The sequence below is a fragment of the Microcebus murinus genome, chromosome 20 (genome assembly GCF_040939455.1).
Source record: "Microcebus murinus isolate Inina chromosome 20, M.murinus_Inina_mat1.0, whole genome shotgun sequence".
Lineage (NCBI taxonomy): Eukaryota > Metazoa > Chordata > Mammalia > Primates > Cheirogaleidae > Microcebus > Microcebus murinus.
In genome coordinates this window covers 36,476,401-36,500,278 of record NC_134123.1, presented here as the reverse complement: position 1 = coordinate 36,500,278, position 23,878 = coordinate 36,476,401, and the positions used below count along the sequence as shown (strand labels likewise).

General features: G+C 48.2%; 1 protein-coding gene across 1 annotated transcript; it reads right to left on the bottom strand.

Moving 5' to 3' along the window:
• Nucleotides 1-672: 672 nt before the first annotated feature.
• CCDC174 (coiled-coil domain containing 174) lies at nt 673-16,641 on the bottom strand. Its single transcript, XM_075995916.1, has 11 exons — nt 16,515-16,641; nt 14,565-14,669; nt 12,478-12,590; nt 10,833-10,891; nt 9,827-10,022; nt 7,792-7,887; nt 6,605-6,747; nt 5,355-5,449; nt 3,783-3,915; nt 1,895-2,065; nt 673-914 (listed from the first exon to the last, which is right to left on the bottom strand). The coding sequence occupies exons 1-11, from the start codon at nt 16,554-16,556 to the stop codon at nt 685-687; spliced, it is 1,383 nt and encodes a 460-aa protein (XP_075852031.1). The 5' UTR covers nt 16,557-16,641; the 3' UTR covers nt 673-684.
• Between the last annotated feature and the right edge of the window lie 7,237 nt (nt 16,642-23,878).

Below are 23,878 nucleotides of genomic sequence, written 5' to 3'. Positions count from 1 at the left end.
ATATATATATGCAAAAAACGAGCCGGGCGTGGAGTCTCAACTTGGCCTGCCGCCCCAGCTACCTGGGAGGGGAGGCCGAGGCGGGAGGCTCGCTCGAGGCCGGGAGTCCGAGACCGGCCTGAGCAAGAGCGAAAGCCCGTCTCTACTAAAAATAGAAAGAAATTAATTGGCCAAGTAAAAACATATTCAAAAAAACGAGCCGGGCGTGGTGGCTCACGCCTGTAGTCCCAGCTACTCAGGAGGGAGGCCGAGGCAGGAGGATTGCTCGAGGCCGGGAGTCCGAGACCAGCCTGAGCAAGAGCGAGACCCCGTCTCTACTAAAAATAGAAAGAAATTAATCGGCCAACTAAAAATATATTCAAAAAAACTAGCCGGGCGCGGTGGCGGCGGCACACGCCCGCTAAGTCCCAGCTACTCAAGGAAGGTGGAGGCCGAGGTGGGAGGATCGCGGCTCGAGGCCGGGAGTCGGAGGCCGACGCCACGGGCGGCGCTCGCTCCAACCCCGGGGGGGGGGGGGCCAGGACAGAGCGAGGACCCCGTGTCTCAAAAAGAATAAATAAAAGATTAGAAGACGAAAACAAAAACAAAACAAAACAACAGAGAGAGAAGAGAGAAGAGGCCCGGCGGGAAAGGGAGGCCGAGGCCGGCGGCGAGAGAGAGTCCCGGGGACGGTTTCTGGGGGGTTCACGTGGCCTGTTTATAGTACGAGATCATGTCCTCCAGGGTCTCGAAGGAGGCCGCGGAGGCCGGCCTCGACCCCTGGTCTCCCGGCGCCCGGCCTCCCCCCCCACGGCCTCCGCCGGGAGGCCCGGGCCTCCTCTGGGCCGAGAAGTAATCCGAGGGCGGCGCGAACTCGGGGTCCCTCTGGGCGCGGAGGTCCGACTGCCTCTTGGACCAGAAACCGGAGGAGAGCTCTGGAGGGGACGAGAAAAAAGAGGGGGACGGGGGGGATGGGGGGAGGGGGGGAGGGAAGAAAGGGGAGGTTGAGGGACGAGGAACGGAGGGGAGGCCGAGTCGGGCGTGGCTTGGCTGCCCGGGCAACGGCCGCGTGGATTTTTTTTTTAATTTTTTTTTTTTTAAGAAAAAGGGGCACAGTTTTGGAAAGGGAGGCCGGGGAGGGAGGATCGTGCTCGAGGTCGGGAGTCAGAGGCCGGCCTGAGCCCAAGAGCGAGACGGACCCCGTCTCTACTAAGACAATTAGAAAGTAATTAGCCAGACAGACAATTAAAAAAATATATATAAATGTGTATGTATGTATGTGTATATATATATAAAGAATTAAGTCTGGGAGGCTGAGGAGGGAGGATCGCTCGAGGCCAGGAGTTGGAGGCCGGCCTGAGCAAGAGCGAGACCCCGTCTCTGCTAAAAAAAATAAAAATATATATATATATAAAGAAATGAGCTGGACGACTAAAAATATATATAAAAAAAAAAAACAAAAAAACGAGCCGGGCGTGGAGGCTCACGCCTATCTTCCCGGCTATTCGGGACAGGGAGGCCGAGGCGGGAGGCTCGCTCGAGGCCAGGAGGTCGAGGCCGGCCCCAGCAAGAAAGAGCGAGACCCCCCCGTCTCTACTAAAAAATAGAAAGAAATTAATCGGCCGACTAAAAATATATAGGAAAAAAAAAAAAAAAAAAAACGAGGCCGGGCGTGGTGGCTCACGCCTGTCTTCCCGGCTACTCGGGACAGGGAGGCCGAGGCGGGAGGCTCGCTCGCTCGAGCCTCTTTTGCGGAGGCCGACCCCACGAGACTCTGTCCCACTGATACAAAAACGACAACGACGACAAAAAAACTTTTTTTTTTTCTTTTACCCCGTTTCTCGGGCCGAGGCCAGGCGACCCCCACCAAGACGACCCCTCACCCCGCCGTGCCCCCTCCACCCCCAGCCTTTACCTTTGCCCCGGTCCCACTCCCGGACGTGGGGGACCCCGGGCCTGGTGTCCCTGCGCTCCTGGACCACGACCTCCACTCTGCTGCTCTGCGCGGGGCCGGCGGAGGCCCGGGGGGGAGGCCCGGCCTCCGTCTCCGCGGGCGAAGGAGGCCCCGTCACCGCCGCCTCTGCGCCTGTGTTGTTGCCAGGGAAACACGGACAGGCGGTTGACGATGAGAAAAGGAAAAGAAAGAGACTGAAATCTATTCAACTAATAAAAAAAAAGAGATAAAAACACACACACGCGTGCACACGCAGACACACGCGTGCACACGCAGACACACGCGTGCACACACAGACACACGTGTGCACAGGCAGACACACGCATGCACACGCAGACACACACGTGCACACGCAGACACACGTGTGCACAGGCAGACACACGCGTGCACACGCAGACACGCGTGCACACGCAGAAGGCGCGGGTCCCCAGTGTCCAAAGGCCCCTTCCTGGGGACAGTGGAGCACTTTGGCGCCGTCAAAGCCCGACCCCCGGGGGGGGGGGGACCGGGCCCTTAGCAACGGTCGCCATGGTTACGCGGGGCGTCCCCACTGCAACTACGGCACAAGCACAGGAGCACCAGTCGTCGTCATGCAGAATTGGCCCAGCGTAGCCATGGCGACCGTTGCTAAGGGGGCCCGTTTTCCGGGGCCGGGCTTTGACGCGGTCAGTGCTCAGCCGCCCCGCCCCGCCTCGGCGATGACACTGAGCACTGGTCGTCGCCCTGCAGACTCTGCCCTGGGTAACCATGGCGACCGCTGCTAAGGGCACATTTTCCCAAGGGGGGTTGGGCTTGGACGGCGCCCAAAGGCCCGGCCATCCCGGTCGTCGCCATGCAGACTCTGCCCTGCGTAACCATGGTGACCGTTTCTAGGGGACCCGTTTTCCGGGGGGGGGGGGGGGTTGGGCTTTGACGGCTCCCAAATGCTGGGACATCCCAGCCCCGCCCCGGCAACAACAACATGAGCACCGGCTGTCATCATGCAGACTTGGCCCTGCGTAACCATGGCAACCGTTGCTAAGGGCCCAGTTTCCCAGGGGGTCGGGCTTTGACGGCGCCCAAAGGCCCGGCCGTCCCGGTCCCGCCCCGGGAACGATGACATGAGCACCACCGGTCGTCCCGTGCAGACTATGCCCTGCGTAACCATGGCGACCGTTGCTAAGGGCCCGTTTCCCCAGGGGGTCGGGCTTTGACGGCGCCCAAATGCTCGGGACATCCCAGTCCCCACCCCGGGCAACAACGACAGAAGCACAACCAGTCATAGCCGTGCAGACTCTGCCCTGCGTAACCATGGCGACCGTTGCTAGGGGGGCCCATTTTCCCAGGGGGGTAGGGCTTTGACGGCGCCCAAATGCTCAGACATCCCGGCCCCGCCCCGGCAACAACGACATGAGCACCGGCTGTCGTCATGCAGACTTTGCCCCGCGTAACCATGGCGACCGTTGCTAAGGGCCCGTTTCCCCGGGGGTCGGGCTTTGACGGCTCCCAAATGCTCGGGACATCCCGGTCCCCGCCCCGGGCAACGACCACAGAAGCACAACCGGCTGCAGCCGTGCAGACTCTGCCCTGCGTAACCATGGCGACCGTTGCTAGGGGGGGCCGTTTTCTCGAGGAGGGTCGGGCTTTGACGGCTCCCAAATGCCCGGCCGTCCCAGTCCACAAGCACTGGTCGTCCTCATGCAGACTCTGCCCCGCGTAACCATGGCGACCGTTGCTAAGGGCCCGTCTTCCCGAGGAGGGCCGGGCTTTGACGGCTCCCAAATGCCCGGCCGTCCCCAGGAAGGGGGTCCGGTTCTGGCTCCCCCGGACGGGACGTCTGAGCGCAGCAGAGACGGGTCCCGGTACCTACCTTGGCCCTCGAGCCCGGCCCGGTCCTGCCCCGGCCTCGCGGCCTTCCTCCTGCGCAGCTTGGCCAGCCTGGCCTCCAGCGCGGCCCTGCGCCTCTCCCTGGCCGCCTCCCGCCTGGTCCTCTGGTCCGTCGTCTGGACAGAGAGAGAGAGAGAGAGAAAATAATAAGAACGAGAAGAAAAACCACCCGCCGAACTCGCGATCGTTTCCATCCGAGAGGAGGGAGACACAGCCCGGCGTCCCGGCGGGAGGGAGGCCGAGGAGGGAGGATCGCGGGAGGTGGAGGCCGGGCCCCGAGGGAGAGGGAGGGCCCCCCCCCGTTCTCTACCAAAAAATAGAAAGAAATTAATCGGCCCAACTGATACAAACTGAAAAAAAAAGTGAAATCGATAAAAGAATGAAACAAGATAAGTAAAAACAATAAAAGTAAACTGAAAAAGATAAAATCCAAAGATAAAATAAAATCAATAAAAGGACAAAATAAATAAAAATAACAAAGCGAATTAAAAAAAATAATAAAATCCATGAAAAAATGAAATCAATAAAAGAACAAAACAAATAAAAATAATAAACTGAAAAAATAAGGAAGAATAAAATCCATAAAAAAATGAAATCAATAAAATAAAATAAAAAATAATAAACTGAAAAAAATTAAAAAAAATAAAATTCATAAGAAATAAAATCAATAAAATAAAATAAAATACATAAATATAATAAAGCAAATTGAAAAAATAAGGAAAAATAAAATCCATAAAACATAAAATCAATAAAATAAAAGAATAAAATAAAATAAAAATAATAAAATAAATAGAAAAAAACACAGAAATATAAAACCCATAAAAAATAAAATCAATAAAAGAATAAAATTAAAAAAATAAAATCAATAAAATAAAAAGTAAAATAAATAGAAAAAATAAGGAAAAATAAAATCCATTAAAAAAATAAAATTAATGAAACAATAAAAAAACAAATAAAAATAATAAAATAAATTGAAAAAAATAAGGAAAAATAAAATCCGTAAAAAACAGAATCAATAAAAGAATAAAATAAAAAATAAAATAAATACAAAAAATAAGGAAAAATAAAATCCATTAAAAAAATAAAATTAATGAAACAATAAAAAAACAAACAAAAATAAAATAAATCGAAAAAATAAGGAAAAATAAAATCCATAAAAAAATGAAATCAATAAAAGAATAAAAAAACAATAAATAAGACAGAAAAAAATAAGGAAAAATAAAATCCGTAAAAAAAACAAAACAAATAAAAGAATAAAATAAAACGAAACAAAACAAAATAAACTAAAACAAAACCTCACAGCTACAAACGGCCACCTGGGAACGGCTCTAAAGTCTCGACAACACCAAAGAGCAATATTTCCGTGCAGCCCGGAACGACATCTTGAATGTCAATCCTCACTGCAAATCAGATGACTAGGCTTTATTTTTATTTGTTTTTTGTTTTTTTTTCTTGGCCAGTCCTTCCAGCCACAAAAAAAAAAAAAAAAAAAAAAAAAAAAACGCCCCCGACGCTCAGCCCCGTCTCTGCGCCGGCCCCGAACTCGCGGCCTCACCTGCTCGCGGAGCATGTCCAGGGTCCTCATCTGCTTGTCTCTCAGCTCCTGGTCCTGGGCGAAGGCGAAATACCCGACGCCGAGCTGCCGCGCCTCTGCGAGGGGCGGAAAAAACCAACCCCAGACGTGAGACTTTTCCCCCGATCGGTCAAACTAAACCCGAAACAGGTTTCCCGGCAAAGCCAAAAAAGAAAGGAAAGAAAGGAAAGAAAGGAAAGAAAGGAAAGAAAGAAAGGAAGAAAGAAAAAAAACCCAAAAAAAAAACAAAAAAAAGAGCAAAAAGAAAAAAAAAAAAAAAGAAAAAAAAGAAAAAAAAAACAGCAAAAAGTAAAAAAAAAGAAAAGAAACACAGTGATATTTGGCAAAAGTGTTTTTTTTTTAAGAAAAAAAAAGAAAAAAAACTAGAGTTCCGTGGAGTCAGCCTCCGAACTCCTGGCCTCTAGCGAGCCTCCCGCCTCGGCCTCCCTCCCGAGGAGCTGGGACGACAGGCGTGCGCCACCACGCCCGGCTCGTTTTTTCTCTATATTTTTATTTGGCCAATTTAATTTCTTTGTATTTTTGGTAGAGATGGGGTCCCGCTCTTGCTCAGGCTGGCCTCCGACTCCTGGCCTTGAGCGAGCCTCCCGCCTCGGCCTCCCTCCCGAGTAGCTGGGGCTACAGGCATGCGCCTCCACGCCCGGCTCGTTTTTTTCTATATATTTTTTTTAGTCGTCCAGCTCATTTCTTTCTATTTTTTTTTTAGTAGAGACGGGGCCTCACTCTTGCTCAGGCTGGCCTCCAAATCCTGACCTCCAGCCATCCTCCCGCCTCGGCCTCCCAGAGTGCTGGGATTACAGATGTGAGCCACCAAGCGCAGCTAATTTTTCTATATATTTTTAGTCGTCTGGCTAAATTTTTTCTATTGTTTTTAGTAGAGACGGGGGTCTTGCTCTTGCTCAGAGGCTGGCCTCCAACTCCTGACCTCGAGCGATCCTCCCGCCTCGGCCTCCCAGAGTGCTAAGATTACAGATGTGAGCCACCAAGCCCAGCTAATTTTTCTATATATTTGTAGTCCCAGCTCCTTGGGAGGGAGGCCGAGGCGGGAGGCTCGCTCGAGCCTCGAGGCTGGAGGCCGCTGCGAGCTAGAGGCCGAGGCCACGGCGCTCGCTCCGGCCAGGGCGACAGAGCGAGACTCTTGTCTCCAAATAAAAATAAAAAATAAATAAAATAAAATAAAAACACAACCCCCCCCCAAGAGGGCCGGGCCTCACCGTTCTCCCGGACGTCGGCGTAGTGCACGGGCCCCACCGGCCTCCGCAGGGCCTCCCTCTCCTCGTCCTCCCACTGCTGCCTCCGCAGCTCCTTCCTCATGTCGTCCGACAGCAGCGTCCCCGCGTCCTCGGGGCTCAGGGACCTGGGGGGAGGCCGGAAGAGGAGGATAAACAGAGCGAGGAGAGCCGAGGTCGGACGGGGGCGGCCGGGCGCGGGAGGTCGAGGGACGTGAGCCGGGGGCGGCTCGGACCTGGGACGCGGCTGTCCTGTCCCGGCCTCTCCCCGAAACCGGCCTCTAAACCAGCCTCTGCCCCCAAAATCAGCCTCTCCCAGAAAAACGGCCTCTAAACCAGCCTCTCCCTGAAAACCAGCCTTTCCCCAAAAACCGGCCTCTACCCGAAACCAGCCTCTAAACCAGCCTTTCCCCGAAAACCGGCCTCTGCCCCAAAATCAGCCTCTCCCCAAAAAACGGCCTCTAAACCAGCCTCTCCCCGAAAACCGGCCTCTAAACCAGCCTCTCCCCAGAAACTGGCCTCTAAACCAGCCTCTGCCCCAAAATCAGCCTCTCCCCAAAACTGGCCTGTCCCCCAAAACCGGCCTCTCCCCCAGCCTCTGCCCGGAAACCGGCCTCTAAACCAGCCTCTCCCCAAAAACTGGCCTCTCCCAGAAAACCAGCCTCTAAACCAGCCTCTGCCCCAAAATCAGCCTCTCCCCAAAACTGGCCTCTAAACCAGCCTCTCCCCGGAAACCGGCCTCTAAACCAGCCTCTGTCCCAAAACCAGCCTCTCCCCCCCAAAACTGGCCTCTCCCCCCCAAAACCGGCCTCTCCCCCGAAAACTGGCCTCTCCCCCGAAAACCGGCCTCTAAACCAGCCTCTGCCCCAAAACCAGCCTCTCCCCGGAAACCGGCCTCTAAACCAGCCTCTCCCCGAAAACCGACCTCTAAACCAGCCTCTGCCCCAAAATCAGCCTCTCCCCGGAAACCGGCCTCTAAACCAGCCTCTCCCCCCCCAAAACCGGCCTCTCCCTGAAAACCAGCCTCTAAACCAGCCTCTCCCTGAAAACCGGCCTCTAAACCAGCCTCTGCCCCAAAATCAGCCTCTCCCCGAAAACCAGCCTCTAAACCGGCCTCTCCCCCGAAAACCTCCTCGTTCCGGGAGGCTGCGAGGCCGGCGCCCGCGACTCACCGCGCCCCGCGCAGCTCCCTGTCCAGACGCAGCAGCCCCGGCAGGTCGGCCCTCAGGCAGCGGCGGGAGCGGCCCAGCGCGTCCACGTAGTCCACCCTGCGGGCACGGGCGGGGACGGGGGACGGGGAGAAGGAGAAAGGAAAGAGAAGGAAAATAAGAGAAGGAAAGAGAAGGAAAGAAAAGAAAAAAGAAGGAAAGAGAAGAAAAAAAAAAAGAAAAAGAAGAAAAAAGAAGGAAAGAGAAGAAAAAACAAGAAAAAAGAAGGAAAGAGAAGAAAAAAAGAAGAAAAAAGGAAAGAGAAGAAAAAAGAAAGAGAAGGAAAATAAGAGAAGGAAAGAGAAGGAAAGAAAAGAAAAAAGAAGGAAAGAGAAGAAAAAAAAGAAAAAGAAAAAAGAAGAAAAAAGAAGGAAAGAGAAGAAAAAACAAGAAAAAAGAAGGAAAGAGAAGAAAAAAGAAGAAAAAAGGAAAGAGAAGAAAAAAGAAAGAGAAGGAAAATAAGAGAAGGAAAGAGAAAGAAAGAGAAGAAAAAAGAAGGAAAGAGAAGAAAAAACAAGAAAAAAGAAGGAAAGAGAAGAAAAAAGAAGAAAAAAGAAGGAAAAAGAAGAAAAAAGAAGGAAAGAAGAAAAGAGAAGAAAAAAGAAGGAAAATAAGAGAAGGAAAGAGAAAGAGAAGAAAAAAGAAGGAAAGAAGAAAAAACAAGAAAAAAGGAAAGAGAAGAAAAAAAAGAAGGAAAGAGAAGAAAAAAGAAGGAAAGAGAAGAAAAAAGAAGGAAAAAGAAGAAAAAAGAAGAAAAAAGAAGGAAAGAAGAAAAGAGAAGAAAAAAGAAGGAAAATAAGAGAAGGAAAGAGAAAGAAAGAGAAGAAAAAAGAAGGAAAGAAGAAAAAACAAGAAAAAAGGAAAGAGAAGAAAAAAAGAAGGAAAGAGAAGAAAAAAGAAGGAAAGAGAAGAAAAAAGGAAAGAGAAGAAAAAAGAAGGAAAGAGAAGAAAAAAGAAGGAAAGAGAAGAAAAAAGAAGGAAAGAAGAAAAAAGAAAGAGAAGGAAAATAAGAGAAGGAAAGAGAAAGAAAGAAGAAAAAAGAAGGAAAGAGAAGAATAAAGAAAGAAAGAGAAGGAAAGAGAAGAAAAAAGGAAAGAGAAAGAAAAGAAAAAAGAAAGAGAAATAAACAAGAAAAAAGAAGGAAAGAGAAGAAAAAAGGAAAGAGAAAGAAAAGAATAAAAAAGAGAAATAAACAGAAGAAAAAAGGAAAGAGAAGAGAAATAACACAGTAGAGAAAAAAAGAGAGAAGAAAACAAGAAAACAGAAAAGAGAAAAAAGAGAAAAGAGAACAGAAAAAAGAGAAGAAAAGAAAACGAGAAAGAAAAGAGAGAAAAGAGAAAAAGAAAAAGAGAAAAAGAGTAGAGGAAAAGAAAAAGACAAAAAAGAGAAGAGAAGAGAAAGAAAAAGCAAGAAAAAAGAAGAAAAGAGAAAGAAAACAGAAATAACAGCAGAAAAGAGAAGGAAAGACGAAAAGAGACGAAAAGAAAAAAAAACAGAAGAGGAAGAAAAGACAAAAAAAGAGAAGAAAAGTCAAGAGTAAGAAAAGAAGAAGAGAGAAGAGAAGACAAGAAAAGAAAGACAGAAGGAAAAGGAGAACAGGAGAGACAAGAAAAAGCAAACAGGAGAAAAGACAAGAGGAAGGAAAAGAAAAAAAGGGAACAGAGAAGACAGGAAAAGAGAAGGGAAAAAAAAAGAGAAAAAAGAAAAAAGAAAAGAGAAAAACAGGAAAAGAAGAGAAAAAAGAGAAGGAAACAGGAGGGAAGCAAAGAAAAGAGAAGAAAAGAGAAAAACACAAGAAAAAAGGAAAAGAAAAGAACAAAGAAAAACAAAAGAAGAAAAAAGAAAAAAAAAAGAGAGAGAAGAAAAAAGAAAAAGAAGAAAACAGACAGAAAAGGCAACAAGGGGGAGGGGAGGGGAGGGAGGGGAGACCGAGTCAGGAACCGGGGGTCCCCCGCGCCCGTCCCCCCCAACCCCGGCCCGGCCCGCGGCGCCCCCGCACCACTCCTCGCCGGGGTGCTGGGGGGGAGGCAGGTCCTCCTCGCGAAGGCGGCCGTCCTCCGCGTCCTCCTCCTCCTCCTCAGCCTCTTCTCCTCCGGCCTCCTCCTCTCGGGCCTCCTCCCCGCGGGCCTCCCGTCGGCGCCTGTCCAGGATCTTCTGCGTGAAGTCCACCAGGTACACGTCCTCCGCCTCCTCGTCTGCGACCGACAGACCCGCTCTCACTTCGTTTACCTGCTTAGCCCCGGCCGGCCTCCCGCTCCCCCCGGCCTCCAGCCGGCCTCCCGCCTCGGCCTCCCTCCCGAGGAGCTGGGACTAACAGGCGTGCGCCTCCACGCCCGGCTCGTTTCTCTCTATATATTTTTACTTTTCCACCTCATTCCTTTCTGATTTTTTTTAAGTAGAGACGGGGGTCTCGCTCTTGCTCAGGCTGGCCTCGACCTCCTGACCTCGAGCGAGCCTCCCTCCTCGGCCTCCCTCCCGAGGAGCTGGGACTAACGGGCGTGAGCCTCCACGCCCGGCTCGTTTTTCTCTATATATTTTTACTTTTCCCAGCTCATTTCTTTCTTATTTTTTTTAAGTAGAGACGGGGTCTCGCTCTTGCTCAGGCTGGCCTCCACCTCCTGGCCTCCTCGAGCGATCCTCCCGCCTCGGCCTCCCTCCCCAGCAGCCATCACTACAGGCCCATTTTTTTCTACATGTTTTTTTTTTTTTTTTTAGTTGTCCGGCTAATTAATTTCTTTCTATGTTTTTCAGTAGAGACGGGGGTCTCGCTCTTGCTCAGAGGCCCCGGCCTCCGACTCCTGACCTCCTCCAGCGAGCCTCCCGCCCGGGCCTCCCCCCACAAGTGCCGGGAACGCCCGGGCTTTGTTTGGGCCTCCGCCCCCGGCCTCCGTTGCATTTTTTTTTAAAAAATCTCCCCCCCATTCCCGGCGACTCCGAGAAGTCACACAGGACCCCGGGGAGCCCCGCGAGTCCCGGCGCGAATAAATAGACGGCCCTCGGTTTACCCAAGAGGTCTCCGTTCGTCATCTTTTCGTACAGTTTGGCTTTTTCTTCCAGCTTCTCCCTGAGACAAAACAAAAAAAAAACAGAAAAAAAAATTCGAGCCTGAGAGTCGCCATGACAACTGTTCGTCGGCGGTCCTCAAACTCTTTACTTTTTCATTTATTTATTCTTTTTTTCTTTTCTTTTTTTTTTTTTTTGAGACAGAGTCTCGCTCCGTCGCCCGGGCTGGAGTGAGCGCCGCGGCCTCAGCCTCGCTCACAAGCAGCCTCCGACTCCTGGCCTCCAGCGATGAGCCTCCCGCCTCGGCCTCCCTCCCGAGTAGCTGGGACCACAGGCATGCGCCTCCACGCCCGGCTCGTTTTTTTTTTTTTTTAATATATATTTTTAGTTGTCCAGCTCATTTCTGTCTGTTTTTTTTTTAGTAGAGACGGGGTCTCGCTCTTGCTCAGGCTGGCCTCCAACTCCTGACCTCGAGCGATCCTCCTGCCTCGGCCTCCCAGAGTGCCGGGGATGACAGGCGTGAGCCACCACGCCTGGCTAATTTTTTCTATATATTTTTAGTTGTCCAGCTCATTTCTTTCTCTTTTTAGTAGAGACGGGGTCTCGCTCTTGTGCTGAGGCTGGCCTCCAACTCCTGGCCTCGAGCGATCCTCCCGCCTCGGCCTCCTCCCGAGTAGCTGGGACCACAGGCGTGCTTTCTATGTACTTTTAGTTGGCCGATTAATTTCTTTCTATTTTGTTTTTTTTAGTAGAGACGGGGTCTCGCTCTTGCTCAGGCCGGCCTCCAACTCCGGGCCTCGAGCGAGCCTCCTGACTCAGCCTCCCTCCCGAGTAGCTGGGACTACAGGCATGCGCCACCACGCCCGGCTCGTTTTTTATATATATTTTTATTTGGCCAATTAATTCCTTTCTATTTTTAGTAGAGACGGGGTCTCGCTCTTGCTCAGGCTGGCCTCCAACTCCTGACCTCGAGCGAGCCTCCCTCCTCGGCCTCCTCCCAGAGTGCTGGGATGACAGGCGTGAGCCTCCGCGCCCGGCCACGGACTATAGTTTAAAAAAAAAAAAAAAAAACGATGAACACGTTCCTGTGCACACCGCACACGTGAAAAAAGGAACGTGGGGCAAAAAACGCCCGCGTGAGGCCTGCGGGCCGGATTTCGAGGCCGCCTGGCCTCGGACGGACAGATTCCCTCCACGCGCGGGGCCCGGCCCGGCACGGAGGCCAGGCTGGCGGCGACCTCGGGAAACCAGAGGCTGAGGAGACCCCCGGACCCGGCTCAGCCGCCCTGCCAAGAAAAACAGAAGCTCCGAAAGCCCGGCGCTCTGGGAGGCCGAGGCGGGAGGCTCGCTCAATTGAGGCCAGGAGGTCGAGGCCGGCCTGAGCAAGAGCGAGACCCCGTCTGTACTAAAAAAAATAAGAAGGAAATTAGCTGGACAACTAAAAATATATAGAAAAAATGAGCCGGGCGTGGTGGCGCATGCCTGTCGTCCCAGCTACTCCGGAGGGAGGCCGAGGCCGGAGGCTCGCTCGAGGCCCAGGAGTCGGAGGCTGCTGTGAGCGAGGCTCACTGCCTGAAAAATAAAATAAAATAAAATTTTCAACGTCTCCAAGGCGACGACAGGCATTTGTCCCCGGTTGAGCCTCACCTCGCTTTGTCCAACGTCTTCTGCTCCTCAGCCTCCTTCTCGGCCTCCTTCTCGGCCTCCTTCTCGGCCCGACCCGAGACCCCCGGATTCCGCCTGCTCCAGATACTCGGTTTCTGGGGAGCAGCCGGAAAAAAAAATTAATAAAGATTAATGAATTAATTAAATTAATTTTAAAAATCAATAAAATTAATAAATTAATTAAATCAATTAAATCAATTTTAAACATTAATAAAATTAATAAGTTAATTTAAAAAATCAATACAACTAATAAATTAAATCAATTGATTTTTTAAAAATCAATAAAATTAATAAATTAAATTGATTAATTCAATTGATTTTAAAAACTAATAAAATTAATAAAAATTCATAAAGTGATTAACCCCTTTTGCACTCGCTCGCTTTCTCCCTCGGTTCCTATATTCCGCTCGGAATTTAAATTTTATTTTCTTCTTACTATTTTTTATTTTAGCGTATTACGTGGGGCGGGCGGGGGGCGTTTAATTTTTTTATTTATTTATTTTTATTTATTTTTTTTTTTTTTGAGACAGAGCCTCCCTTTGTCGCCCGGGCTGGAGTGAGTGCCGTGGCATCAGCCTCGTTCACGGCAGCCTCCAACTCCTGGCCTCCAGCGAGCCTCCTGCCTCAGCCTCCCTCCCGAGTAGCTGGGACTACAGGCATGAGCCACCACGCCCGGCTCGTTTTTTTCTATATATTTTTAGTTGTCCAGTTAATTTCTTTCTATTTTTTTTAGTAGAGACGGGGTCTCGCTCTTGCTCAGGCTGGCCTCCAACTCCTGGCCTCGAGCGATCCTCCCGCCTCGGCCTCCCAGAGTGCTGGGACGACAGGCGTGAGCCCCCGCGCCCGGCCCATAATGTGCTTTTTTTTTTTTTCTTAATATTTTTACATTTTTTTATAATATTTTTTATTGCTTATGTATATTTACTATTTACATATTATAAATTATACATATATTATTTACATATTACATATAATATATACAATATATATTATATAAAATATGTGAATATAAATATATAAAATATGTAAATATAGATATATTACTTAAATAAACATATAAATATGAATAAATATATAAATGTATTATTTCTGTTTATTTTTTATAAATATATATCATATTTTTAGAAACATGATACAAATAAATATATCATATACATTTATCATTTATATATTACAAAAAATAAACCTATAAATATAAATAGTGCAATACCTATACAATATATTTATATAACATGTAACATATGCTTATAAACATATAACTATATATTATATAGAGATTATATGCATGATAAACGTGTATAAATATATATTATACATAATAAATATCCACATAATAAATTATGTGCATGCAATATATACAATCATACATTATATAACATGTATTATAATATGCAATACATATATTTACATATAATATGTAATACATATATTTGCATACATTTACATATAATATGCAATACATATTTACACATAATACACAATACATATATTTACATAGGATATGCAATGCATATATTTACATATAATATGCAACCCATATATTTACATATGTTTACATATTACATATATGTAAATATATGCAAATACGTGATATATATTTATATGATAAATAATATGTAAGCATATTTCTATATCTATTGCTTATAACAAATACTTATATTTATTTATCATTTATAATATTTTTTCACATTTTTTTTTAAGCACATTTCATTTTAGGCAGAGACCACGATGTGCTAATTTTAAATAATCCCCCTAATTTCTCCCGCAATGCCTAAAACATTCCAGGCAGATGCTCGCACACACCCAGAGATTCATTTTTTTTCCTCTTTTTCCTTCCTCCTGTGCGTACAAATCTGTATTTATATATACAGACACCATCGAACGATTTAATAAAAAAAAAAAAAAAAAAAAAAACTTGGGCCCGGCGATCATTCTATCAACGTTTGCAACCCACAGAGATCAGCAGAAAAAAAAAAAAAAAAAAAATCGAAAAAAATTTTTTAAAAAAAGCATAAAAATCAAAAAAATTGCTTTTTACCTTAAAAATCACTTTTTTTTTTTTTTTTTACCTTATTAGTGGTTTTCGGTTTTCCGAAAGCTCCGGCGTCCTTCAGCAATTTTTCCTGCTTGAATTCCTCCTGTTTCCGGAAGAGTTCGGCCTTGAGGTCGACCAGCTGGAATGACGTAAAAACATAAAACATAAATTTAAAAAAAAAAAAAAACATAAATTTTAGACCGATTCTTGCAGACGGCGGGACGGCCAAATTATTGTTAATTCTTGACGACAAGATTTGTTGTTTTTATTATTTTGAGACCGAGTCTCGCTCTGTCGCCCGGGCTGGAGCGAGTGCCGTGGTGTCGGCCTCGCTCACAGCAGCCTCCGACTCCTGGCCTCCAGCGAGCCTCCTGCCTCAGCCTCCCTCCCGAGTAGCTGGGACTACAGGCATGCGCCACCACGCCCGGCTCGTTTTTTATATATATATATATATTTTTTATTCGACCAATTAATTTCTATGTTTAGTAGAGACGGGGTCTCGCTCTTGCTCGGGCTGGCCTCAATCTCCTGACCTCCAGCGATCCTCCTGCCTCGGCCTCCCAGAGTGCTGGGACGACAGGCACGCGCCACCACGCCCGGCTCATTTTTTTTTTTTCTATATATTTTTAGTTGTTCGGCTCATTTCTTCCTATTTTTTTAGTAGAGACGGGGTCTCGCTCTTGCTCAGGCTGGCCTCCAACTCCTGACCTCCAGCGATCCTCCCGCCTCGGCCTCCCAGAGTGCCGGGGTGACAGGCGTGAGCCTCCGCGCCCGGCCTCATTTTCCATATTAGACGAGGAAAGGGCCTCAAACATGGAGAAACACGTGTGTTTTGCCTTTGCACCCTAACACGCTGCCGTCAATCCAAGATTAACCCTTATGCAGTCGGTCGGCAAACATTACAGGGACTGAAGTTACTCTTTGGGCCGGGCACGGAGGCCCACGCCTGTCGTCCCGGCACTCTGGGAGGCCGAGGCGGGAGGATCGCTCGAGGCCAGGAGTTGGAGGCCAGCCTGAGCAAGAGCGAGACCCCGTCTCTAATAAAAATAGAAAGACATTGATTGGACAACTAAAAATATACAGAAAAAAACGAGCCGGGCGTGGTGGCGCATGCCTGTGGTCCCAGCTACTCGGGAGGGAGGCCGAGGCAGGAGGCTCGCTCCATCCCAGGAGTTGGAGGCTGCTGTGAGCGAGGCTGACCTCGGGACACTCCGGCCCGGGCGACAGAGCGAGTCTCTTGTCCCAAGAAGAATAAAACGCCCCCTCGGGGTCCCCCCCGCCCCCCTCGATCCTTCACAGGGGAAAAGTGGAGGCCCCAAAGCGGAGGCCCCAAAGCGGAGTCCCCAAAGTGGAGGCCCCAAAGCGGAGTCCCCAAAGCGGAGTCCCCAAAGCGGAGTCCCCAAAGTCGAGTCCCCAAAGTGGAGGCCCCAAAGTGGAGGCCCCAAAGTCGAGTCCCCAAAGTGGAGGCCCCAAAGCGGAGGCCCCAAAGCGGAGGCCCCAAAGTGGAGGCCCCAAAGTGGAGGCCCCAAAGTCGAGTCCCCAAAGTGGAGGCCCCAAAGTGGAGGCCCCAAAGTCGAGTCCCCAAAGTGGAGGCCCCAAAGTCGAGTCCCCAAAGTGGAGGCCCCAAAGTGGAGGCCCCAAAGCGGAGTCCCCAAAGTGGAGGCCCCAAAGTGGAGGCCCCAAAGCGGAGTCCCCAAAGTGGAGGCCCCAAAGTGGAGGCCCCAAAGTCGAGTCCCCAAAGTGGAGGCCCCAAAGCGGAGGCCCCAAAGTGGAGGCCCCAAAGTCGAGTCCCCAAAGTGGAGGCCCCAAAGCGGAGTCCCCAAAGTGGAGGCCCCAAAGCGGAGTCCCCAAAGTCGAGGCCCCAAAGCGGAGGCCGCGTCTGCGTGTCCGGGCGCGGACACGGGGGGACCCCGACATTCCTGCGACGTGGAGGCAGGGAGGCCCGCGACACCTGCGGCCTCGCCCCCCGCGACCCCGGACTCACGGAGGAGGCCGTGACGTCCAGAGGCTTCTTCCTGCGATCCATGGCCTCCGCCTCGGGCCTCCCGGCCTCCAAACGAGCCCCCGGGAAGCCCCTACGCGCCCCTTCCGGCCTCACTTCCGGCGCGCCCGGAAGTGCGTCTCTCAGGCGCCGGCGCCATGTTTGCGTCCGTTTGCGACGCGCCGCTTTGCGGCAGCGTGCGGCGCCATCTTGAGGAGGTCAATCATTTTATATAAAAGAGGCGCCATTTTTGGAAGGTCAGAGGGGATTTTTTTTTTTTTTTTTTTTTTTTTTTTTTTTTTTGACGCCAAGCGTTAGAAATTTTCTAGAGACGGGCGGAAAATAACAACGGCTGGCGTTATTTGTGGGGAAAGAAAGGCCAGGATTCAGCTTTCAATGATTATATAAATGCTGTGATTTTGCGTGTGTGTGTTTTTTTTTCATACCTAGGCTTGTGCCATTCGGTAAGACATTGCCGGTAATTTGCAAGCAATGCAGAGAGCAAAAAAAAAAAAAAAAAGAAGAAGAAAATTAAAAAATATATCAAATTAAAATAAGTTAGAGAGCAAAAAAAAAAAAAAACAAGAAAATTAAAAAAAAAATCAAATTAAAATAAATAAAAATGCCGGCCAGGCGTGGAGGCTCGCGCCTGTTGTCCCGGGACTCTGGGAGGAGGCCGAGAAGGGAGGATCGTGCTCGACGTTGGGAGTTCGAGACCAGCCTGAGCAAGAGCGAGACCCCGTCTCTACTATAAATAGAAAGAAATTAATTGGCCAACTAATATATATATATATAGAAAAAATGAGCCGGGCGTGGTGGCGCATGCCTGTAGTCCCAGCTACTCGGGAGGGAGGCTGAGGCCGGAGGATCTCGCTGGAGTTCAGGAGTTTGAGGCTGCTGTGAGCGAGGCTGAAGCCACGGCATTCACTCTAGCCCGGGCGACAGAGCGAGATTCTGCCTCACAAAAAATAAAATAAATAAAATAATAAAATAAAATAAAATAACATAAAATAAAATAAAAAAATAGTAAATAAAATAATAAATAAAATGAAAACGCCATCTTGGGTAAGTCAAAATGAAGCCCCAACTAAGCCGACCGCCATTTTCGGAAGGTCAGAGTGTGGATTGTTGACGCCAACCGTTAAAAGTTTTCTAGAAACCGGCGGAAAATAACAACGGCTAGCGTTATTTTCCGGGAGAAGGGCGGGATACAGCTTTTAATGTTGGTAAATGCCATCCTTTCTTGAGCAATGTAGGTCCCCAAAAAATAAATAATAAAATGAAATAAAAAGCCACGTTGGGAAGGTCAAAATGGGGCACGAACCAAGTCGACCGCCATTTTCGGAAGGTCAGAGCGGGGATTTTTTTTGACGCGAACCGTTAAAAGTTTTCTAGAAACTGGCGGAAAATAATGGCTAGTGTTATTTTGGGGTAGAAGGGCGGGATACAGCTTTTAATGTTGGTAAATGCCATCCCCTCCTGAGCAATACAGGTCCCCTCAAAAATAAATAATAAACTAAAAAGCCATGTTGGGAAGGTCAAAATGAGTCCCGAACTAAGCTAATCGCCATTTTTGGAAGGTCAGAGCGGGGATTTTTTTTGACGCGAACCGTTAAAAGTTTTCTAGAAACGGGCCGAAAATAACAACGGCTAGCGTTATTTCGGGGGAAAAACGGAGGGATACAGCTTTTAATGATAGTAAATGCCCTCTCTTCCCGAGCAATGCAGGTTGCCAAAGAAAAAAAAAAATTTTAAATGCCATCTTGGGAAGGTCAAAAAGATAAACATACTACGCCGACGGCCATTTTTGGAAGGTCAAGGCGGAGCTTTTTGACGTGAGGCGTTAGAAGTTTTCTAGAAGCGGGCGCAAAACAACGACGGCTAGTGTTATTTGAGGTTGAGAACGGAGGGATTCAGCTTTTAATGATAATAAATGCCACTCCTTCCTGAGAAATTCTGGTTGCAAAAAAATAAATAAATAAAATAAAAACATAAAATAAAATGCCATCTTGGGAAGGTCATAAAGATAAACAAACTACGCGACCGCCATTTTGGAAGGTCAAGGCGGAGCTTTTTGACGTGAAGCGTTAGAAGTTTTCTAGAAGCGGGCGCAAAATAACAACGGCTAGCGTTACTTGGGGTTGAGAACGGAGGGATTCAGCTTTTAATGATAATAAGTGCCGCCCTTCCTGAGCAATTCTGGTTACAAAAAATAAAAACATAAAATAAAATGCCATCTTGGGAGGGTTAAAATGAGGCGCATAGGAAACCGACCGCCATTTTCGGAAGGTCAGAGCGTGGCCTTTTGACCCAAACCGTTAAAAGTTTTCTAGAAACGGACGGAAAATAACAACGGCTAGCGTTATTTGCCGGGAGAAGGGCGGGGTACAGCTTTTAATAATAGCAAACGCCATCCTTTCCTGAGTAATGCAGATTGCCAAAAAAAAAAAAAGCCATCTTGGGAAGGTCAAAATGTGACCGATACTAAGCCGGCCGCCATTTTGTGAAGGTCATAGAGTAAATTATTGACGCGAACCGTTAGAAATTTTCTGGATACGGGCGGAAAATTGCAACGCCTAGCGTTATTTGCCGGGAGAAGGGCAGGATACAGCTTTTAATGACAGTAAATGACATCCTTTCCTGAGTAATGCAGGTTGCAAAAAAAAGAAGAAAAGAAAAGAAAAAAAAAGATAAAAGCCATCTTGGGAAGGTCAAAATGTGAACCATACTAAGCCGGCCGCCATTTTGCGAAGGTTATAGCGTAAATTATTGACGCGAACCGTTAGAAATTTTCTAGATACTGGCGGAAAATTGCAACGGCTAGCGTTATTTGCGGGGAGAAGCGCGGAATTCTGCTTTTAATGATAATAAATGCCGTCCCTTCCTGAGTAATGGAAGTCGCAAAAAAATAATAAATGAATAAAAATTAAAAAATAAAAATTGAATGCCATCTTGAGGGAGGAGGTTGGGAGGAGGCGGTGGGGGTGGGGAAGAAGGTCGGCGCCATCTTGGGGGCGTCCTTCCAAGCAGGATTGGGGTGAAAAAAATCTAAATATAACGCTTTTCACACGTTAGTTAGTGTATTTTTCACACGGATATAGGAGATAAGCGTTATTAAAGCGCTCTTTGTGTTTCCATTTTGCAGGTTGCAGCTCTTGACACCGACTTCCTGGCTGTGTGACCTCGGGCAGGTGTCTTGACGTCTCTGTGCCGCGCTTTTCACATGGGAATATAATTTTTTTATCGACGCCATGGTTTTTAAAGGCCGTGAAACGAGGTGATCTTGATGAAAAATAAGCAGAATTCAGGCCGGGTGTGATGGCTCACGGCTGTGATCCCAGCACTCTGGTGGGAGGCCGAGGTGGGAGGCCGAGGCGGGAGGATCGCTCGAGGAGGTCTGGAGTTCGAGGCCAGCCTGAGCACAAGAGCGAGACCCCGTCTCTACTAAAAATAGAAAGAAATTAATTGCACAATTAAAAATATATAGAAAAAAACGAGCCGGGCGTGGAGGCGCACGCCTGTCGTCCCAGCTCCTCGGGAGGGAGGCCCAGGCGGGAGGCTCGCTCGAGGCCAGTCACACCCAGCTGCAAAAAGGAACAAAAAAATTTTTAAAAAAATTTAAAAAAAAAAAGCAAGTGTGACATCGGGTTGCATCAATAGAGATATCAAGTCTAGAACATGGGAGGCTCGCTGGAGGCCAGGAGGTGGAGGCTGCTGTGAGCGAGGCTGACGCCACGGCACTCACTCCAGCCCGGGACTCTGTCTCTAAAAAAAAAAAAAAAAAAAAAGGAGGACAGGGCCCCCCACTACCCTGGTGAAAACAGCACGGGATTCCCTCCCCGGGTACTGGAGCTCAGTCCCTCTCGTTACCCTTGCTGGCCTCCCTTCTGGGCCTCTAAACCTCAACTTCCTTGAAAACACCACAGGATTTTTCCTCCCGGGGTACTGGAGCTCAGTCCCTCTCGTTACTCTCGCTGGCCTCCCTTCTGGGCCTCTAAGCCTCAACTCCCTTCAAAACAGCACGGGATTCCCTCCCCGGGTACTGGAACTCAGTCCCTCTCGTTAGTCTCGCGAGCCTCCCTTCTGGGCCTCTAAACCTCAACTTCCTTGAAAACAGGACAGGATTCCCTCCCGGGGTACTGGAGCTCAGTCCCTCTCGTTACCCTTGCTGGCCTCCCTTCTGGGCCTCTAAACCTCAACTTCCTTGAAAACACCACAGGATTTTTCCTCCCGGGGTACTGGAGCTCAGTCCCTCTCGTTACTCTAGCTGGCCTCCCTTCTGGGCCTCTAAGCCTCAACTCCCTTCAAAACAGCACGGGATTCCCTCCCCGGGTACTGGAGCTCAGTCCCTCTCATTACCCTTGCTGGCCTCCCTTCTGGGCCTCTAAGCCTCAACTATCTTGAAAACACGACAGGATTTTTCCTCCCGGGGTCCTGGAGCTCAGTCCCTCTCGTTACTCTCGCTGGCCTCCCTTCTGGGCCTCTAAGCCTCAACTCCCTTGGAGGCCCGGAAGTGCGGATAGTTTGCAAGCTGAAAAAAAAAAAACGCTTGGGAGACAGGGAAGTGTCGCTCCTGCCAAATTTTGTCGCAGCAGACGGCCTCTGTTTGCAAACACTGGGCGTCACAACGCCGCATATTTTATAGCCTTTGCAGTTGGGCCTCACGCCTCCTCCGCGGAGGCCCGCGTGGGAGGCTGGATGCGTGAGTGACGTTGGCAGATCCACTATCTTCTTCCTTCTCGACTCTGAGTGGATTTTGTATTTTTTTAAATTTTTTTTTGGGGGGGAGACAGAGTGTCTGTCGCCCGGGCTGCAGTGCCTCGGCGTCAGCCTCGCTCACAGTAGCCTCCAACTCCCGGCCTCGAGCGAGCCTCCCGCCTCGGCCTCCCTCCCGAGTAGCTGGGACGACAGGCATGCGCCTCCACGCCCGGCTCATTTTTTTTTAAATATATTTTTAGTTGGCCAATTAATTTATTTTCTAATTTTTTTAAGTAGAGACGGGGTCTCGCTCTTGCTCAGGCTGGCCTCCAACTCCTGGCCTCAATTGAGCTATCCTCCCTCCTCGGCCTCCCAGAGTGCTGGGACGACAGGCTGGCTAACTTTTTCTATCTATTTTTAGTTGTCCAAATCTTTTCTTTCTATTTTTTTTTTTTTAGTAGAGACGGGGTCTCGCTCTTTGGCTCAGGCTGGCCTCGACTTCCTGACCTCCAGCGATCCTCCTGCCTCAGCCTCCCCCCCTCCCGAGTAGCTGGGACTACAGGCATGCGCCACCACGCCCGGCTCGTTTTTTCTATATATTTTTAATTGTCCAATTAATTTATTTTCTAATTTTTTTAAGTAGAGACGGGGTCTCGCTCTTGCTCGGGCTGGCCTCCAACTCCTGACCTCAAACGAGCCTCCCTCCTCGGCCTCCCAGAGTGCCGGGACGACGGGCCTGAGCCTCCACGCGCCCCCGGCTCTTATTTTTTAATGACCTGTCGTTATTTTCTGGCAGGAAATCTGCTAAGCACACGATTCAACCTTTTAATCTGTGTTTCCGTCAAGAGTTTTAATTTAGCCCCAGGGCTCTTTTTTGGGCACATAAAAATTATTTTTCTTTTTTTTTTTTTCTTTTTTAAAATTTTTCCTCTGTGTCTTCAAGCTAAAAATCCATCTCTTCGCAGTCCCCGGGATCTCAACCTTTGTCCCGTCTGCAGCTCCGTCTGCTGTCTCCGAAAATAAATTGCTCGGCGGTGGATGAATTAGCCGAGTCCAGGGTGTGAAGAAATAAAAATTAAATATAAAGAGATGAGGTCGGACGTGGGAAAATGAGGTTGCAAGGCAGATCACAGGATGAGGGGTAGGGACATGGGGGCACATGGCCTCCACGCCAAAAAAGAAAAAAAAGAAAAGAAAAGAAAAAGAAGGAAAAAGAGAAAGGAAAAAAACAAAAAAGAAAAAAAAGGATGAAAAAAAAAGAAGAAAATAAAAAGAAAAAAAAAGAAAAAAAGGAAAAAACAAAAAGAAAAGAAAAAAAGGAAAAAAAAAGAAAGGAAAAAAGAAAAGAAAAAGAAAAAAAAAGAAAAAACTAAAAGCAACCTTGGCCGGGCGCGGAGGCTCACGCCTGTCGTTGAAGGACTCTGGGAGGCCGAGGAGGGAGGATCGTGATCGAGGTCAGGAGTTGGAGGCCAGCCTCAGCCAAAGAGCGAGACCCCGTGTCTACTAAACATAGAAATTATTGGGACAACTAAAAATATAGAGAAAAAACGAGCCGGGCGTGGTGGCGCATGCCTGTAGTCCCAGCTACTCGGGAGGGAGGCCGAGGCAGGAGGATCGCTCGAGGTCGGGAGTTGGAGAACAGCCTGAGCAGGAGCGAGACCCCGTCTCTACTAAAAAAAAAAGAAATTAATTGGACAATTAAAAATATATACGAAAAGTTAGGCATCCTGTCGTCCCAGCACTCTGGGAGGCCGAGGCGGGAGGATCGCTCTATCGAGGTCAGGAGTTGGAGGCCAGCCTGAGCGAGAGCGAGACCCCGTCTCTACTAAAAAAAAAAAATACAAAGAAACTAATTGGCCAACGAAAAATATATAGAGTTTTGAAGGCATGAGAGTGAAGTGTAATAAAAGAAAAAAAAATTTAAAAATTAATTTAAAAACAAAGAAAAAATAAATAAATAGAAATATATAGAGAAAAATGTCAGCTTGTACAGTTTCTTCGGAATGAGTAAAAACAAAAATAAATAAATAAATGAAAATATATATAGAAAAAACGAGCCGGGCGTGGAGGCGCGTGCCTGGAGTCCCAGCTACTCGGGAGGGAGGCCGAGGAGGGAGGATCGCTCGAGGCCGGGAGTTGGAGGCCAGCCAGAGCGAGAGCAAAACCCTATCTCTACTAAAATAAATTAGAAAGAAATCAGCTGGACAACTTAAAATATATATGAAAAGTTAGTCAGCCTGTCGTCCCAGCACTCTGGGAGGCCGAGGCGGGAGGATCGCTCGAGGTTCAGGAGTTGGAGACCAGCGTGAGTCCAAGAGCGAGACCTCGTGTCTACTAAAAAAAAAAAAATTACAAAGAAATTAATTGGCCCACTAAAATATATATAGAGTTTTGAAGGCATGAGAGTGAAGTGTAATAAAAGAAAAAAAAATAAAAATTAATAAAAAAAGGAAAATAAATAAATAGAAATATATATAGAAAAATTTCAGCTTGTATAGTTTCTTCGGAATGAGTAAAAAGAAAAAACAAACAAATAAATAAAAATATATGGAGAGAAAACGAGCCGGGCGTGGAGGCGCATGCCTGTAGTCCCAGCTACTCGGGAGGGAGGTCGAGGCAGGAGGCTCGATGGAGGCCAGGAGTTCGAGGCCAGCCTGAGCAAGAGCGAG